A 14,257-nucleotide genomic window follows, 5' to 3' on the forward strand; every position below is an offset into this window, starting at 1 on the left:
GCTGAGAGCTCCCAAAGATACTTCTGTGAGTGGGTGCTGTTCCTGTGGCTGTGTGTGCACTCTGACACCTTGGTGTCACAGACCTCTCCTGAGGACCTCCCAGGTTTTCTTAGGCTGGAAAAATATCACCCTTACCTTTTGTTGGCCCTACCACTTCAAAATTTGATTTAAGATTATTTATAAATTGTTTGAAGGGGAATGTTGAGAGAGTTCAGCTGGGTTACTGCCTCTAATGTGCGATCTTGTCTCAGTTCCTCCTCCCAAGACCCTTTTTATCACATCATCTTTATTTTTGCAGTTGCTGTTGGGGTTTGGACCATTTAATTCTTTGACTACAGTGAGAGTAAATACTGAGATAACTTCTTAAGGTTTGTTCTGAGGCCTGAAAGCATTGTGATATTAGAGGAAATAGATATGACTGAAATGACACGAGTTACCCATCTAAGAACAAGTTTGAATTCATATTACATTGGAAAATTCCAGGGGGTGTTTCTTGCCAAAGGCAGCATTCAGTATGTTGCCATAGGAAGGCCTTGAGGCAGATAGATGTATGTCTATATTTCAAAGGACCTCTATGAGTGATTCACTTCCAACTGATTTAGCATCTTTGACTTGTGAAAAGTCTGCCATAGTGGTTGGAATGTAATGGAGGAGAACTTAATGTGTAGTTAAAGTTTTCATCTGTCTTGGTATTGATAGATAATAAATGCTACAACAAAGGAAATGAGTATCCTTATGGAAAGTTGTGTGTGTGTGTGTGTGTGTGTGTGTGTGTGTGTGTGTGTGTTGGGAAGAGGGAGATTTGAAAGCAAGACTATTGAAAGAGACTTTAATACAACATTCCTTTTCCATTCATTCAGTTTCAATAAACTTTTTGTAAATTGATTCTCCTTGGACTCTGTGCTTGGGATACAAAGAGCAAAGCAAAAACTTTCCCTGCCTTTAAGGGGTTTACATTGACCTTCCTTGGTATCATTCACCTGTAAAGTAGGGTCAAGAAAGATAGTATTTGTGGACCCTGTGATCCTCCTGTGAAATGTGACTTCTACAGATATTTGTGTAGATAAGAAATGAGATCAAAGGAAACAGAAGAATAGAAACCAGAATCCAACAATATGTTTTATACAAGAGATACATTTGAAACAGAAAGACACGTGCAAGGTTAAAATAAAGGTCTAGAGCAGAATCTTGTATGCTTCAGCTGAAGTAAAAAAAAAAAAAGGCAGGGATAGCAATCATGATCTCAGACAAAGCAAAAGCAAAAAGAGACCTAAGTAAAAAAGAGAATCAGGGAAACCACTACACAGAGAGGTTATATGGTTTACAGAGGTTAAATGATTCGCTGTGTTCACCCAACTGATACCTGCCAGAGATGGGATCTGAACCCAGACATCTTCACTATGTCCAGCACTTTCTGGTACATTACAGGGGCAAATTCTAGATGACTCACATGAGGAACAAGCCTCAAGATGGTCTCATTATTATTTCTGTAGCACAGATGTTGAAGTGAAGCTAGTTTCCTTTTCTACATCCTCTGCTGGCTCTTGACGTTTGCACTTTTCTGGATGAAAAGATTTTGTACCTTGGACTCTTGAGTACATGGAAACTGACAAGAAAACACATTGGAGTCTTTCCTGCTCAGTGTGGGGAAGATCTTCTTAAATCCAAACAACAATTCTTAGTTAAATTGGTTCATTTAATAATGCAGTAATTGTTGAAATTGCATCTTTACCTAACTCATAATATTGACAGAGCGAAAGTAATTTTACAGCACGAGTTGCCAGGTAGGAAGGTGTCTTCAATTTATACCAGTTCTCACTGCTGGGAAAGTTCACACATATCTCAATTTTGCTCAGCAAACGTCGCATTTTTATGATGAATGCAAGCAGAAAAAGGTCCTCATCAGTGAAATATCTGAGCTTGGGCACCTCTTCATATACCCGCACCTTTTAAGAGGAAAAAAGACAGTGAATGGTTAACTGGCCAGTGCTGGTGTTGAAAAGAGAGGAACACCTGTCATTATGACTGAACCATGGAGATAATTTAGGACAGAATTCTTCACTCCAGGAGGGCCTAATGCTATTGTCTAGGAAGAAGCATATATCCAATCAAAGAAGGTAATTTGTAAAAAGTACTTAGCATAGTGCCTGGTGCATAGTAGGCTCTACTTATTCCCTTCCACTTCCCTACCATCATTCTCCTCTGTGCTTGAAATAAGAGCTTAGATAGAAAGTCCACACAAAAGATAATTATATTAGGAGTTATGAAAATAAACTTAAGTGCAGGAGTATAGGTTACAAATGTTCAGTAACATCAGAAAAAAAGGTTTTTTTCCTCCCTACCACTAAAATGTCCTTGGATATATATTCCTTTCTTTTTGAGCTTTTTTTAAAAAATAAGAAGTTTATATTTTATGAAGAATGCATTTGCCAAAACTTTACCAGGAAACACACACACACACACACACACACACACACACACACACACACACACACACAATCAATCAATCAATTATACAAAAACAAACATTTTGGTTTAGATGAGTGATTTTAATTGCTTTGGGGAACTGCCAGAAAGGTAACTCCTTTTGCCTTTGCAGGTCTGCAGCTGTCCTGCATTTTATGACATTGGAGCATTACTTGAGGCATTAAGAGATGAAGGGAGCTGTCCCTTCATGCAAGGGACATGCAAGGGTCATGCAGCCAGTTTGTATTAGGGGCAGGTCCTGACTCTTAGCTCTTCTGCTATATCAATTCCCTGCCATGAGAACAGGCAATTTGGTCTTGTTTTTTGTTTGTTTTTTAGCACCTGTAGAACGAAATCTGATGAACTAGTCAGAATTAATTTCCAGATGAGGAAACCAAAGTCTAGGTCATGTAAGTTTCTGTCTCAAGTTTGGGACAAGGATGAAACTAAAGATTAGGGTTCCTGATGTTTATTTGGTGTTCTATCCACTTCTTGTTTTTGAGTCATTTCAGTCGTGTCTGACTCTCTTTGTGGAGTTTTCTAGGCAGAGATAGTGAAGTAGTTTGCCATTTCCTCCTCCAGCTTCTTTTGCAGATGAGAGAACTGAGGCAAACAAGGTTCAGTGACATGCCCAGGGTCACACAGCTTCTAAGTGTCTGAGACTGTATTTAAATTCAGGTCTTCCTGACTCCAAGCCTGGCACTCTACTCACTGTACCACTTAGCAGCCCCTTCCATCCACTTACTTCATGTTAAAAATAATAGCAACAAAAATAATAATAAAAAAATTAAAGCTAGTCTTTATATTTTGAACTAAAACACCCTGGGTGCCTGAGGTAAGCACCTTATTTTTCTTTAGATGTGACCATGTTATTGCCTTGGTCCTCTCCTTCATTCAAATGTGAATCCAATGTGAGTGTTATATCCCAAGAAAGGAGACCCTAAGCCTTGTGCTTTAGAGAGCCAAAGATGAAGGTTTCACTGAGACCAGTTGGGAGAATGTCAGTTGGGTTTACTGAGAGGCATTTTGAGAAAACAAAACACTGAAATAATTATAAAGCTGCTTTAGTCCAATATGACATTCTTGCTGTGGGTTCTTCCCTTGAATTCTAAAATTGTGAGTCCAGTCTACATAAAGTCAAATGATGAATTCATTTCAAAAAGCATTTATTTACAGGTACTAGATACTGGGCATACAAATCCAAAAACGCAAAAGCCATTGACCCAGAGAGGTTTATTTTCTGAGGGCTATACCATGAACACAGATTAAATACCAAACATGTTTAAAGTAAACACAGCTGGTGGAACTGTGAACTGATCCAACCATTTTGGAGAGTAATCTGGAATTATGCCCAAAGAGTTATAAAACTATTTATACTCTTTGCCCTAGCAATACCACTATTAGGTCACCCTGGGTGATCAGGGGGAAAAAAATCCATATGTTCTAGAACATTTATAGTAGCTCTCTTTGTGGTGATAAAGAACTGGAAATCAAGAGGATGCCCATCAATTGGAATGGCTAAATGAGTTGTGATATATGACTGTTATGGAATACTACTGTGTATAAGAAATGATGAGCTGGTTGGTTTTAGAAACACATAAAAGAACTTGTATAAAATAATGAAAAGTGAAGTGAACAGAATGAAGAGAATATTGTATACAGTAACAGTGACATTGTTTGAAGAACAATTTTGAACGACGAAATCATTTTGAGTGTTAAAAATATTCAAAGCAACTACAAATGATCCATAAATGAAGATGGTATTCACCTCCAGAGAAAGAACTGATAAATAGTGGTATGTATAGTATGGTTTCACACACACACACACACACACACACGCACATGCGCACACACGCGCACACACACACATGCACAGACACAGCCTTCTGTAGTGTGGAGTAGGAAGGGAGAAAGAAAAAATTAAAATGTGTACAGCAGTGAACAAAAGAAAACTCAGAAGGAAGTATAGAAAATCAGGATAGTTTTGAAAACAATGGGCAGTGTCTATCCCAAAGTTTTTTTTTAAAGTAAACAGTAAAATGGACATTCATTGTTTCCTGTTGAATCTTCATTTTGTGCTGTGCTGTATACATGGAAATGCTTTTTTTCTTTTTGTATTTAAGTTCAAAATAAAAAAATTAAAAATAAAGTAAATAAAAAGTCCTACTGAGGAGGGGAAGAGCTTGTTGTTTGGTGATTTTCAGTCATATGTGACTCTGTGACCCCATGTGGTGTTTTCTTGGCAAACATACTAGAGTGGTTGGCCATTTCCCTCTCTGGTTCAGTTTATAGATGAGGAAACTGAGGCAGACAGGGGTAAGTGTCTTTCTTAGGAACACACATCTAGTAAGTGTCTGAGGCCTGATTTGAGTCCACGAAGATCAGTCTTTCTGACTCCAGATTGGGCACTCTATCCACTGTGCCACCTACTACTGCTAACCAAACGCTTGAGCTGAGCTCTGAAGGAGGTTAGGGACTCTGAAAAGGATGCAGAAGTGAGGAGGGAGAACATTCTAGGTATGGGTGGTGTGGTAGTGCAGCGAGGGAGCAAGGACGTATGCCTGGGAGATGGAAAGTTGTGTATGAGAATTGGCAAGTAGGATGTATGATTATGGATTTGTGACATGAAAGAAGCTAGGAATGCTAAGCTCGAGGCAGATTGCGAAGGGTAAACTGAAACATTCCTACTGAATCAAAGAAGAGGGAACCACTGAAGTGTCTTGAGGCTAGGAGTGACATGATCAGGCCACCTGCACTTTAGGATGATAAATTTTGCTGCCATGTGGAGATTGGCTTGGATTAATCAGTAACACCATCCTTTAGATAAATGAAGATAAAATCTTTCCAGAGAACTCTCAACAGCTACCCCGCTTCATGTAAGGGTCAGCAAACTATGGCCCAAGGGTCAAATCTAACTCCTTCCCTGTTTTTGTACAGCCCACAAGCTAAGAGTGGTTTTTGTATTTTTAAATACAATAAAACTTTATTTAAAAATGTAAAAACCATTCTTAGCTGACCAGGGCATAGTTTTCCCATTGAGCCATGTCGTCTTCTACATGAAGCTTTTTCTGCTTCTCCAGTTGCTGGAGCCTTGGCCCCCATATTACCTTGTCTCTGTTCACAAGTACCTCTAAAGATACATTTTGCCTCCCCTGAAAGAATGTCAGGACCTTTGGGTTGGAGATCATTTAACTTTTTTGACTTTGAATCCCTAGTGCCTTGCATAATGCCTGGAATCTGCCTTATCAATGTTTGTTGGTTAATGAATCGATTGAATTTCAAAAGTATACTAACCGTCAGCTTGGTTCCCACATTCATTCTTGCCTGTTGCCCCAGTGCTAGGAAAGAGACAATAACCTTGTCTTGATCTAATATCCGGACACCCACATAATTGTTTAAAGACAGAAATATTGGTTTAAATGAAATCAAGGGCAATGAAGTCATGGTGCTGGACCACTTCCAAGTCCTCACTCGGTTGCCTTCTTGGTCTGAAAATTGCCCTCCCAAGAGGTTGATGTTGACCCTTAAAAAAAAGCAAGAAAAAGAATATAAACATTTCTAAAGGTCAGACCCTCAAGGTTCTAGAGGACTTTAAGATTTCCATAGTCCTTGCTTCCCAGAGATCTCATGGTTAAGGTGGTGCAAATTACATTCTGCCCGTTTTACAGATGGGGAAGCTCCAAGAGCTTAAGTAAATTTTTCATGATTATACTGCTAGTAAGCATTGGAGCTGGGACTCACAATCAGGTCTTGTGATTCAAGGGCTAGTATTGTTTCCAGTTAGTTGTCATGCTCCCTTGACTTCCCCAAAGTGAAGGGCAATTTATGCTAGCCAATGGTGCAAATCAGTTGCACCTAAGAAGTACCTCTTCTCTCCAGAAACTTAAATACATTTGGATTGAAATATGAATTTTGCTCCATATTTCTGAATAAAATCATTTTGAACTACCAGGGATGTCCCTCAGTGTGGTGCATCAGTAGACAAATTCACATGGAAGCAGGGGGAGCTCCAAAAATGTACCAAATGTTTCCATTGGGATAGTAGCAGGTGATTTTGCCACTGGAATCAAATGTTGCCTGAATGGCAGGTTTGTTTGTTTTATCTTCTTGGATCACACATATGAAACCATTTGTTCTGTTGGTCAGAAGGACTGCGGCTAAATTTCCCGAGGGGTAGCTGGGGTCAGATAAGGACAACTGAGCCACTGAAAGATTGATCACCTTCTTCCCCAACCATCCCAATTCCATTAAGGTCAACAAACATTTATTGCCAGCAGAACAGTCTGCTTGACCCCTAGGGGAGACCCACAAACAAAATTTGGTCCCTGCCTTCATGGACCTTAAAAGTTGGGAAGGGGCTTGACATGTATAGAAAGTAGTAACAGAAAATGAAACAGACAATATGAATGAAAAGATGTCACAAAAAGGGTATTTGAGGTCTGAGGAAGGAAAGATCATTTCCAATTGTAGAGACCAAGGGAAGGCCACCCTGGAGAGGCGGGTCTTGAAGGATGAATAGCTTTTCAACAAAGATAGGGAGAGAAATTTCCAGACATAAGGAACAGTGGAGGCAAAGGGTTGGAAATCTGAGGAGTGGGTAAGTGGTCTAATTTAACCATAGCACAGAGTATGTGGAAGGCAGGATAGCACCACATTGTGAAGGGCTTTGGGGAACAGGCTAAGGGATTGAACTTTGCTTGGGAAACAATAGAGAAACATTGAATAACTTTGTAAAAATGATTCATCTGGGAGTCAGGATTTGGGGGCCCATTGAGAGAGCATTGTGAGAATCTAAGTAGACTAAGTAGTAAGGACCTGGAATAGGATGGTGACAGTGAGAATAGAAAGGATAGATGGCTGTGAGAGGGTTGATGGTAGGATGATAAGCATCTGAGGATTTAGGGAATAAGACTTGGAACTGGAAGAGAGCTTAGAGGTCATCTAGTCCAACTCTCCCATTTTACAACCTGGGGCCCTGGAGAGATTTGTTCAAGGTCAGGGAGGGTTAGAATTTGAACCTTCCTTCAAGTCAGACACTTTTCCTGCTATTCTGGGCTATCCTTAGACATCAAAGGTAATGCGTCTGTGATTTCATCCATGGGGGATTTCCTTCCCTTTCACCATTTTAAGGAGAGAAGTCTTGGTAGGATTACCCAAAGCTCCAAGGGCTTAAGCGATTTGCTTGTGTCCACACAGTGAGTGCCAGGGGTGGGACTTAAGCCTGAGTCTTCCTGAGTACACCCTCAGCACTCTGTCCATTTTAGCAAGTGGCTGCTCTCCGCTGTTCTTGGAGTCACCCAAACTAGCCTAGCTCATTCCTCCCCAGGATGTACTCAGGACTTCCTTTACTATGCTCCTTCTCCAGCTACCTTTGTGTCCTCTCATTGAAACTCCTCAGCTTCCTTTTATGTATTATCTTCACCTCTTAGAATGTAAGCTCCCCAGGGACTGTTTTACTTATATTTGCATGCCCAGCACTTTGAAAAATGCTTGGAACATAGTAAGTGCTTAATAATGTTAGTTGAATGACAGAATACTAGATGCACTGGTCATATGGTGGGGGCAGGTGATGATAGATTGATAGACAGTGTCCCACTGGAGAAGGAGGAGAAGGCAAAGAAGACCCACCAAGGCATCGGATGGACAGGAAGGGTCCAAGAAGGACAGAGTAGGGCAGGTATGTATGGTTGTGAACTGTACAGAGTAGGGCGGGTGTGTATGGTTGTCATCTATACGTTACTCAGACATTTTCCTCTCCCCTCTTCTCTCATGACCTCTCCCCCTGGACTTCTGGTCCAATAGCCTTCTGGTTGGTCTTTCTACCTCCAGTATGTCCCCTTTTCAATCCCATCCAGTAAATTGTCAAACTGTTTTTCTAGAAGGGCAGAGCTGATTCTGTCACCCTCTAATCACCCTCTAAACTTCGGTGGAAACTTATGTCTGGGATCAAATACAAGTCCCCTGACATTTAAAGTCCTTCACTGCCTAGCCCCTTCCTAGGCAGCTAGGTTGGTTGGAACCCTAATTCAAATCCCACTTCAGATCCTTAATCACTCTGTGACTCTGAGCACATCACTTCACCTCTGTTTGTTCATCTGTAAAATGGGCATAATAAGAATATCTACTTCCCAAGGTCGTTGTGAACCTTAACTGAGATAATTGTAAAGTGCTTTCCAAACCTTAGAGCTCTATATAAATGGTATTTATTTATTATTTTATAGGCTTTCCAGTCTTTTAAAGAATTCTTTACTTCTCTTCCATATTCTCCACCCACAAAACTCCATCTCCTGATTCTGGGAATTTGTACAGGCTGTCCCCTCTGCCTGGAGAAGCCTCCTTCTTCACCTCCACCTCTTAGTTCCCCTGGCTTCCTTTGAGGTTCAGCCTTTCCTGATCTCCTGCTGTCCCTAACCCTAATTTGAGTGTCTTCATCCATACCTGTATTTTTATCCACACGTTACATATGTATCTGTTATTTCTGTGTGCACATATATGTATAGAGGCATACATGTATGTATACATGTGTATATAACATACATACCTTGTATCTACATGTATGTATATGTATACAAATATACATACATTCACAGAGTTGTTTTCATTTTTTTCTCTCATTAGAATGTGAGCTTCTTGGGGGAGGGAATAATACTTTTGCTTTTCTTTACATCCCCAGAATTTAGCACAGTGCCTGGCACATAGAAAACACTGAATAAATGCTTGTTGACTGACTAAAAGAAGCATCCAAACTGATGAGATTCCCAGGTCCTTTGTATATTATTCTAGCTGATAATAGTGAATTACCTAGGGGGTTTCTTGACTCAGAGTTGGTGGGAAAGCCTTTTGTATTTTAGAAAACTTTTTTCTTTACCTGCTCTCTTTTTCCTAAGAATAGCCTGGCCCATCAAGCAAGAGGAACCATAGTGACAATCAATTATTTCTCCCCTCAAAGGCAGGTTGACAATGATACAACAGAAAGGATACAATATTTGTGCTGTGCCATCTGGAAACATAGTCAGGAACTTTCCTCCATGTTTGTAGTGTTTTTCCAGGAACTCATTTTCTATTTTCTGTGCACCAAAGGTAAGGAAAGTGAATTTAGCTCTTAATAGCTGTGGAGACCACACTTATCAAACAAAGGCTACAGATGCCAAGGGTTGCCTAATTGTGTCACTAAATGCAGAGCTTCAATTCTTTGTCCCTGCCTCCAAAAACAAGACTTTGAGATTGATGAGTTTATGGATATTAAAAATGCCCCCCCAATAATACTCATAAATAGCAATTATGAAGTCTAGTAGGGTCACAAATTGAGTTAAAAAGAACTTGGAGGCTATTTAGTCAACTCATACTCAGATTAGAATCTCTTCTATGACATAGCCAACTAATGATCTTCCAGCCTTTACCAAACATCCTCTAGGGAGGAGAAATGCGATAGTTCCCAAAATAACCACATTCAACTTCCAGATAGTTCTAATTGTTTGGAAGATTTTCCTTAAATGAAGATGAAAATTGCCTACTTTCGCCCCACTGCTCCTAACTGTCTCTGAGGCCAAGCAGAATGGATCTGCCTAATCTATCTTCCAAGCATTTGAAAACAGTCATTAGCATGATCTTCAAGACAAAGTTCAGGCTAGGAAAATTAGAACACAGCATAAAGGAAAAAGAAATGCAAACTGGGGAAGCAGAGGGTTTTTTTTTTTTTTTTTTGGGGTTTTTTTTTTAACATTCACTTTTTTAAAGAAAAATTTGAGTTTCAAATTCTCTCCTTCACTTCCCCCACAACAATATATCAATTATGCATGTGAAGACATATAAAACATATTTCCATATTAGCCATGTTGAAAAAAGTAAGAAACATAAAGAAAAATATTAAAAAATTATACTTCAGTCTGCACTCAGAGTTCATCAGATCTCTCTTGGAAGACTGATAGCATTTTTCGTCATAGGTCCTTTGGAGGGTAAGTAGAGACAGCCTTGAGAAGTAATGACCAGGCTGCCATCTTTGATGAAGAGAAGGAATGCTAGGTTTAAACCTATGTTTACTCAAGAAACTTCACAAGGGGAGATTTCAAACCATTCAGAGAAAGGAAAAGTAGGCTTCTGGGGCTGGGATCTCTTATTAGGGACTTAAATATCAGTCTATCCCCCCACCTCCACCCACTTGGCCATTACCCCATTTCTGGCCATCAACTCCTCTAGCCTGTGCTGCTGTGATTCAAATTGCTCTGTTTTCAGTCTTTTTCTTCTGCAATTCATGCTCCACTCTGCTGCCCAAATCGTCTCTAGGCATAGGCCTGACCTTGTAATTTCCTAGCCAGAAAATCTGTAGTGGCTCCTCACTGCTACTAAGCTGAAATATCTGCTTAGCCTAAGACTTAAAGCATTTCACAGTGTGGCTCCCACCTTCATTTCTAGAATTCTATCCATTTTCTTCCCATACTCTGTATTTCAGCTAAGCTGACCTACTGAGCTTGGCCTCAGGACCTTTGTATGGTCTGTTCCCTACCCCTGGAATATAATTCTTTACCCTGGGCTAATTTTACATTCCATCAGAACTGAATTTGGATGCTCCATCTGATGTGGTCTTTCTGATCTCCCCAGTTGTTTGGATTTGCTCCCTTCTCAAATCTGCATTTATTTCTGTATACATTATATCTGGTAGTGTGCTGGTAAATGTTTAACAACCAACTCTATGGAAAAAATGCATTCAGTATACATATTTAAATTTTATTTGCATTATTAACATCCCTTCTCCTCCCCTGCTCCCCAATCACTTCCTAAAGTCTATCTAGATAATCAACAAAACAATGGAATCCTGATTTGTAGCTTGTTGATTTCTGGAGTGTAAATGCTCTCACCTGAAAATTTAACAATCAACTTTGGAGAGGAGTATAAGCCAGCTTCAGCACATCCCTCATTATATGCCCCTGATAAAACATGTGCTCTTCTAAGTCAGAGACTATTATGTTTTTGTTCTATTATCTCCAGAGCCTAGTTCATGGGCAGGGGTACAGAAGGTACTTAATTGAAAGTATCTAAATATATAATAGACTGCTCTGGGAGGTGGTAGTTTTCCTTTCATGTAAGATTCTTGAGGGAAGGGTGAATAACTACTTCTTAAGGATATCATATCTATTCTCTATACAGTCGCCCCCCCCCAAAAAAAACCACTCTTTTTATAGCACAGGTCTAAGCATGACAATTCCCTGCTCAAAAAACTCTGTTGGTTCCCTACTTTCTATATAGCATTTAAGTCTGACATTTTAGGCAAGCTCTGGCTCCCACCTTCCTACCTTTTTGGCTTTATTTCATCCCCTTCGTGAACTGTACATTACAATAAAAATGGTTCACTAACTACTCAAACTCACCACCCTATTTCCCACCTATTTGAGTTTTCAAAACCCAGAATGGGCTCCTTTCTCATTCCCATTTCTCTGAATCCTTTTCCTTCTAGGTACAACTCAGTTGCCACCTTTCCCACGAAGCCTTCCTTGTCCTTTCCTCTCCTCCTACATCTCCAGTTAGTTTTTAATGCTCTCTCCTGCCTCAATTGTTCTTGTATTGTAGAGGAATCTAAGGTCCCTGATGGCAGGAATTACTGCTTTTGGCTTCATATTCCAACGCTTAACACATGGTAGGCACTTAATGTTTGTTGTATCATAGAGGACATTCTCTGTTTATCAAATTGAACTGTACTTGGCTCACTAGGGGTGGTGGGCTCAATAAGAAAAAAAGTCATGATGCCAGTCACATCATAGTCACTTCTGAGAAATGAGAAGAGGGTAGTGTCTAAAGAGACAAATGTAGTTGAACAGGAAGATCAATTCTATGTACAATTCATTGTCAGACTAAGATGTTTAAAAAGGCATCTTATGCTGTGCAATCAAACTGTGCATACCTTTTGATCCAGCAATACCACTACTAGATCTGTACCCCAAAGAGATCATAAGAAGGGGGTAAGGATCTACATGTGCAAAAATATTTATAGCAGCCCTTTTCATGGCACCAAGATATTGGAAATTGAGGGGATGCCTATCAATTGGGGAATGACTGAATAAGTTGTGGTATATGAATGTTATAGAATACTATTGTGCAATAAGAAATGATGAGCAGGCAGATTTCAGAAAAATATGGAAAGACTTACATGAACTGATGCAAAGTGAAATGAGCACAACCAGGAAAACGTTGTACGCAGTAACACTGTGGGATGATCAGCTATGAATGACTTAGCTCTTCGAGCAGCACAGTGATCCAAGACATAAGTACAAAGGACTCATGATGGAAAATGACATCCTTATCTAGATAAAGAACTGATGGATTCTAAATATAATTCACTTACTTAATTTTTGCGTGTTTTTTCCCTTTTGATCTGTTTCTTCTTTCACAACTGTTACTAATATAGAAATGTTTTACATAATTGCACATATATAACCTATATCAAATTGCCTACCATTTTGGGAAGAGGGGAGGGGAGGGAGGAAGGGAGAAAAATTTGGAATTCAAAATCTTGTAAAAATGAATGCTAAAAATTGTCTTGGAATATAATTGGGAAGAACATAAAATACTATTTTTAAAAATAAGAGGTATGTTACTAAACAGCAGTTTGTCTCCAAAATATCTTGGTTTTTCAGTTTATTACTCCAAGTTCAACATGAGCTATGAAACTGCTATAGCTAGCAAAAAAAAAAATAAATAAATAAAGGCTATGCTCTAACCACCTCATTTTGGAAGGGACACTGATTAGCTAGTACAAGTCTAGAGGACAATTTCCAAGATGTTGAGGGTACAAGAAACTAAACAATGTGGCAAGGGGGATGCTCTGTCTTGGAGAAGACTATGGGCAGGGGGCATGATTATAGTCTTCAGGTGTTTCAAGGGTTGCTGTATAGTAGAGAGGATTGTTCTGTTTGGTCTTGGAGGACAGGATTAGATTCACTAGTTAGAAATTATAGACAGGCAGATTTTAGCTCAATGTGAGGAAAAACTTCATAAGAAATTAGGTCTGTTGGAATGTGTAGTTACTTTGTAAGTCCATGACTTCTCTGTCACTGGAAGTCTTCAGAAAGAAGATAGATGACCACTTGTTGGGAATTCTGTAGACAGGATGGATGATTTGGGTAGCAATTGGTTGAAATGAGTTGTAAAACCCTTTTCAACTCTGCCTACAATTCTATGATCATATCACACTATCTCATTCCTGATAATGCTTATTTGATGACTTTAAATAAATGCTCAACATGGGTTAGAAAAATAAAAACCAAGTGAGAAGTGACAGAGAAAAATTACCTTTATGCCAGGTAGTATCCAAATATCACCAGAATCAATAGAAAATGCACATTGCTCCTCAAGTGATTCACCTAAGATCTCTTCACACGGTATTTTTATCGAAGGATCCCGGGCAAGTTGGTATGTTATTGTCCTAAGCGTCTTTACACCAGCTTAAAAAAGAAGCACGTGAATGCTTAGAAAAACTCTAACGTCAATATGCAACTCCATACTTTTCTAGAAACTCTTATACAATACAGAAGTTTATTCTGTATTACAAGTTTCCAACGCTAATTCTTGAGATATTTTTATGGATTTTTTTGTTGAAGACCAAAAAGAAGAAGGGATGACATTGAGTATGAGACCTACCTTATCCACAATCCAATACAGTAGAACCCTCAGTTATATGGATTTTTTCCTGGTACCCCATTTTTAGGAGAATGAGACAAATTGAAAGAAAGCAAATTTATGTCCAGGATTGAGCCAGTTTAAAATTTTTTTCCCCCGCCACTATCCCTTGAATCCAGTC

At 39.4% G+C, this 14,257-nt stretch overlaps 1 protein-coding gene across 1 annotated transcript in view; it reads right to left on the reverse strand.

The window, feature by feature from the left end:
* Positions 1–1,675: 1,675 nt before the first annotated feature.
* ERICH6 (glutamate rich 6) overlaps positions 1,676–14,257 on the reverse strand; it is a 37,490-nt gene continuing 24,908 nt past the window's right edge. The window contains exons 11-15 of the mRNA XM_072618296.1: positions 13,750–13,901; positions 9,448–9,533; positions 6,488–6,643; positions 5,761–5,989; positions 1,676–1,946 (exon numbers count right to left, since the gene is read on the reverse strand). Coding sequence (XP_072474397.1) covers positions 1,683–1,946; positions 5,761–5,989; positions 6,488–6,643; positions 9,448–9,533; positions 13,750–13,901 — 887 coding nt within the window. The 3' untranslated portion in view covers positions 1,676–1,682. The remainder of the gene's footprint in view (positions 1,947–5,760; positions 5,990–6,487; positions 6,644–9,447; positions 9,534–13,749; positions 13,902–14,257) is intronic.

The sequence above is a fragment of the Notamacropus eugenii genome, chromosome 6 (assembly GCF_028372415.1).
Source record: "Notamacropus eugenii isolate mMacEug1 chromosome 6, mMacEug1.pri_v2, whole genome shotgun sequence".
NCBI lineage: Eukaryota > Metazoa > Chordata > Mammalia > Diprotodontia > Macropodidae > Notamacropus > Notamacropus eugenii.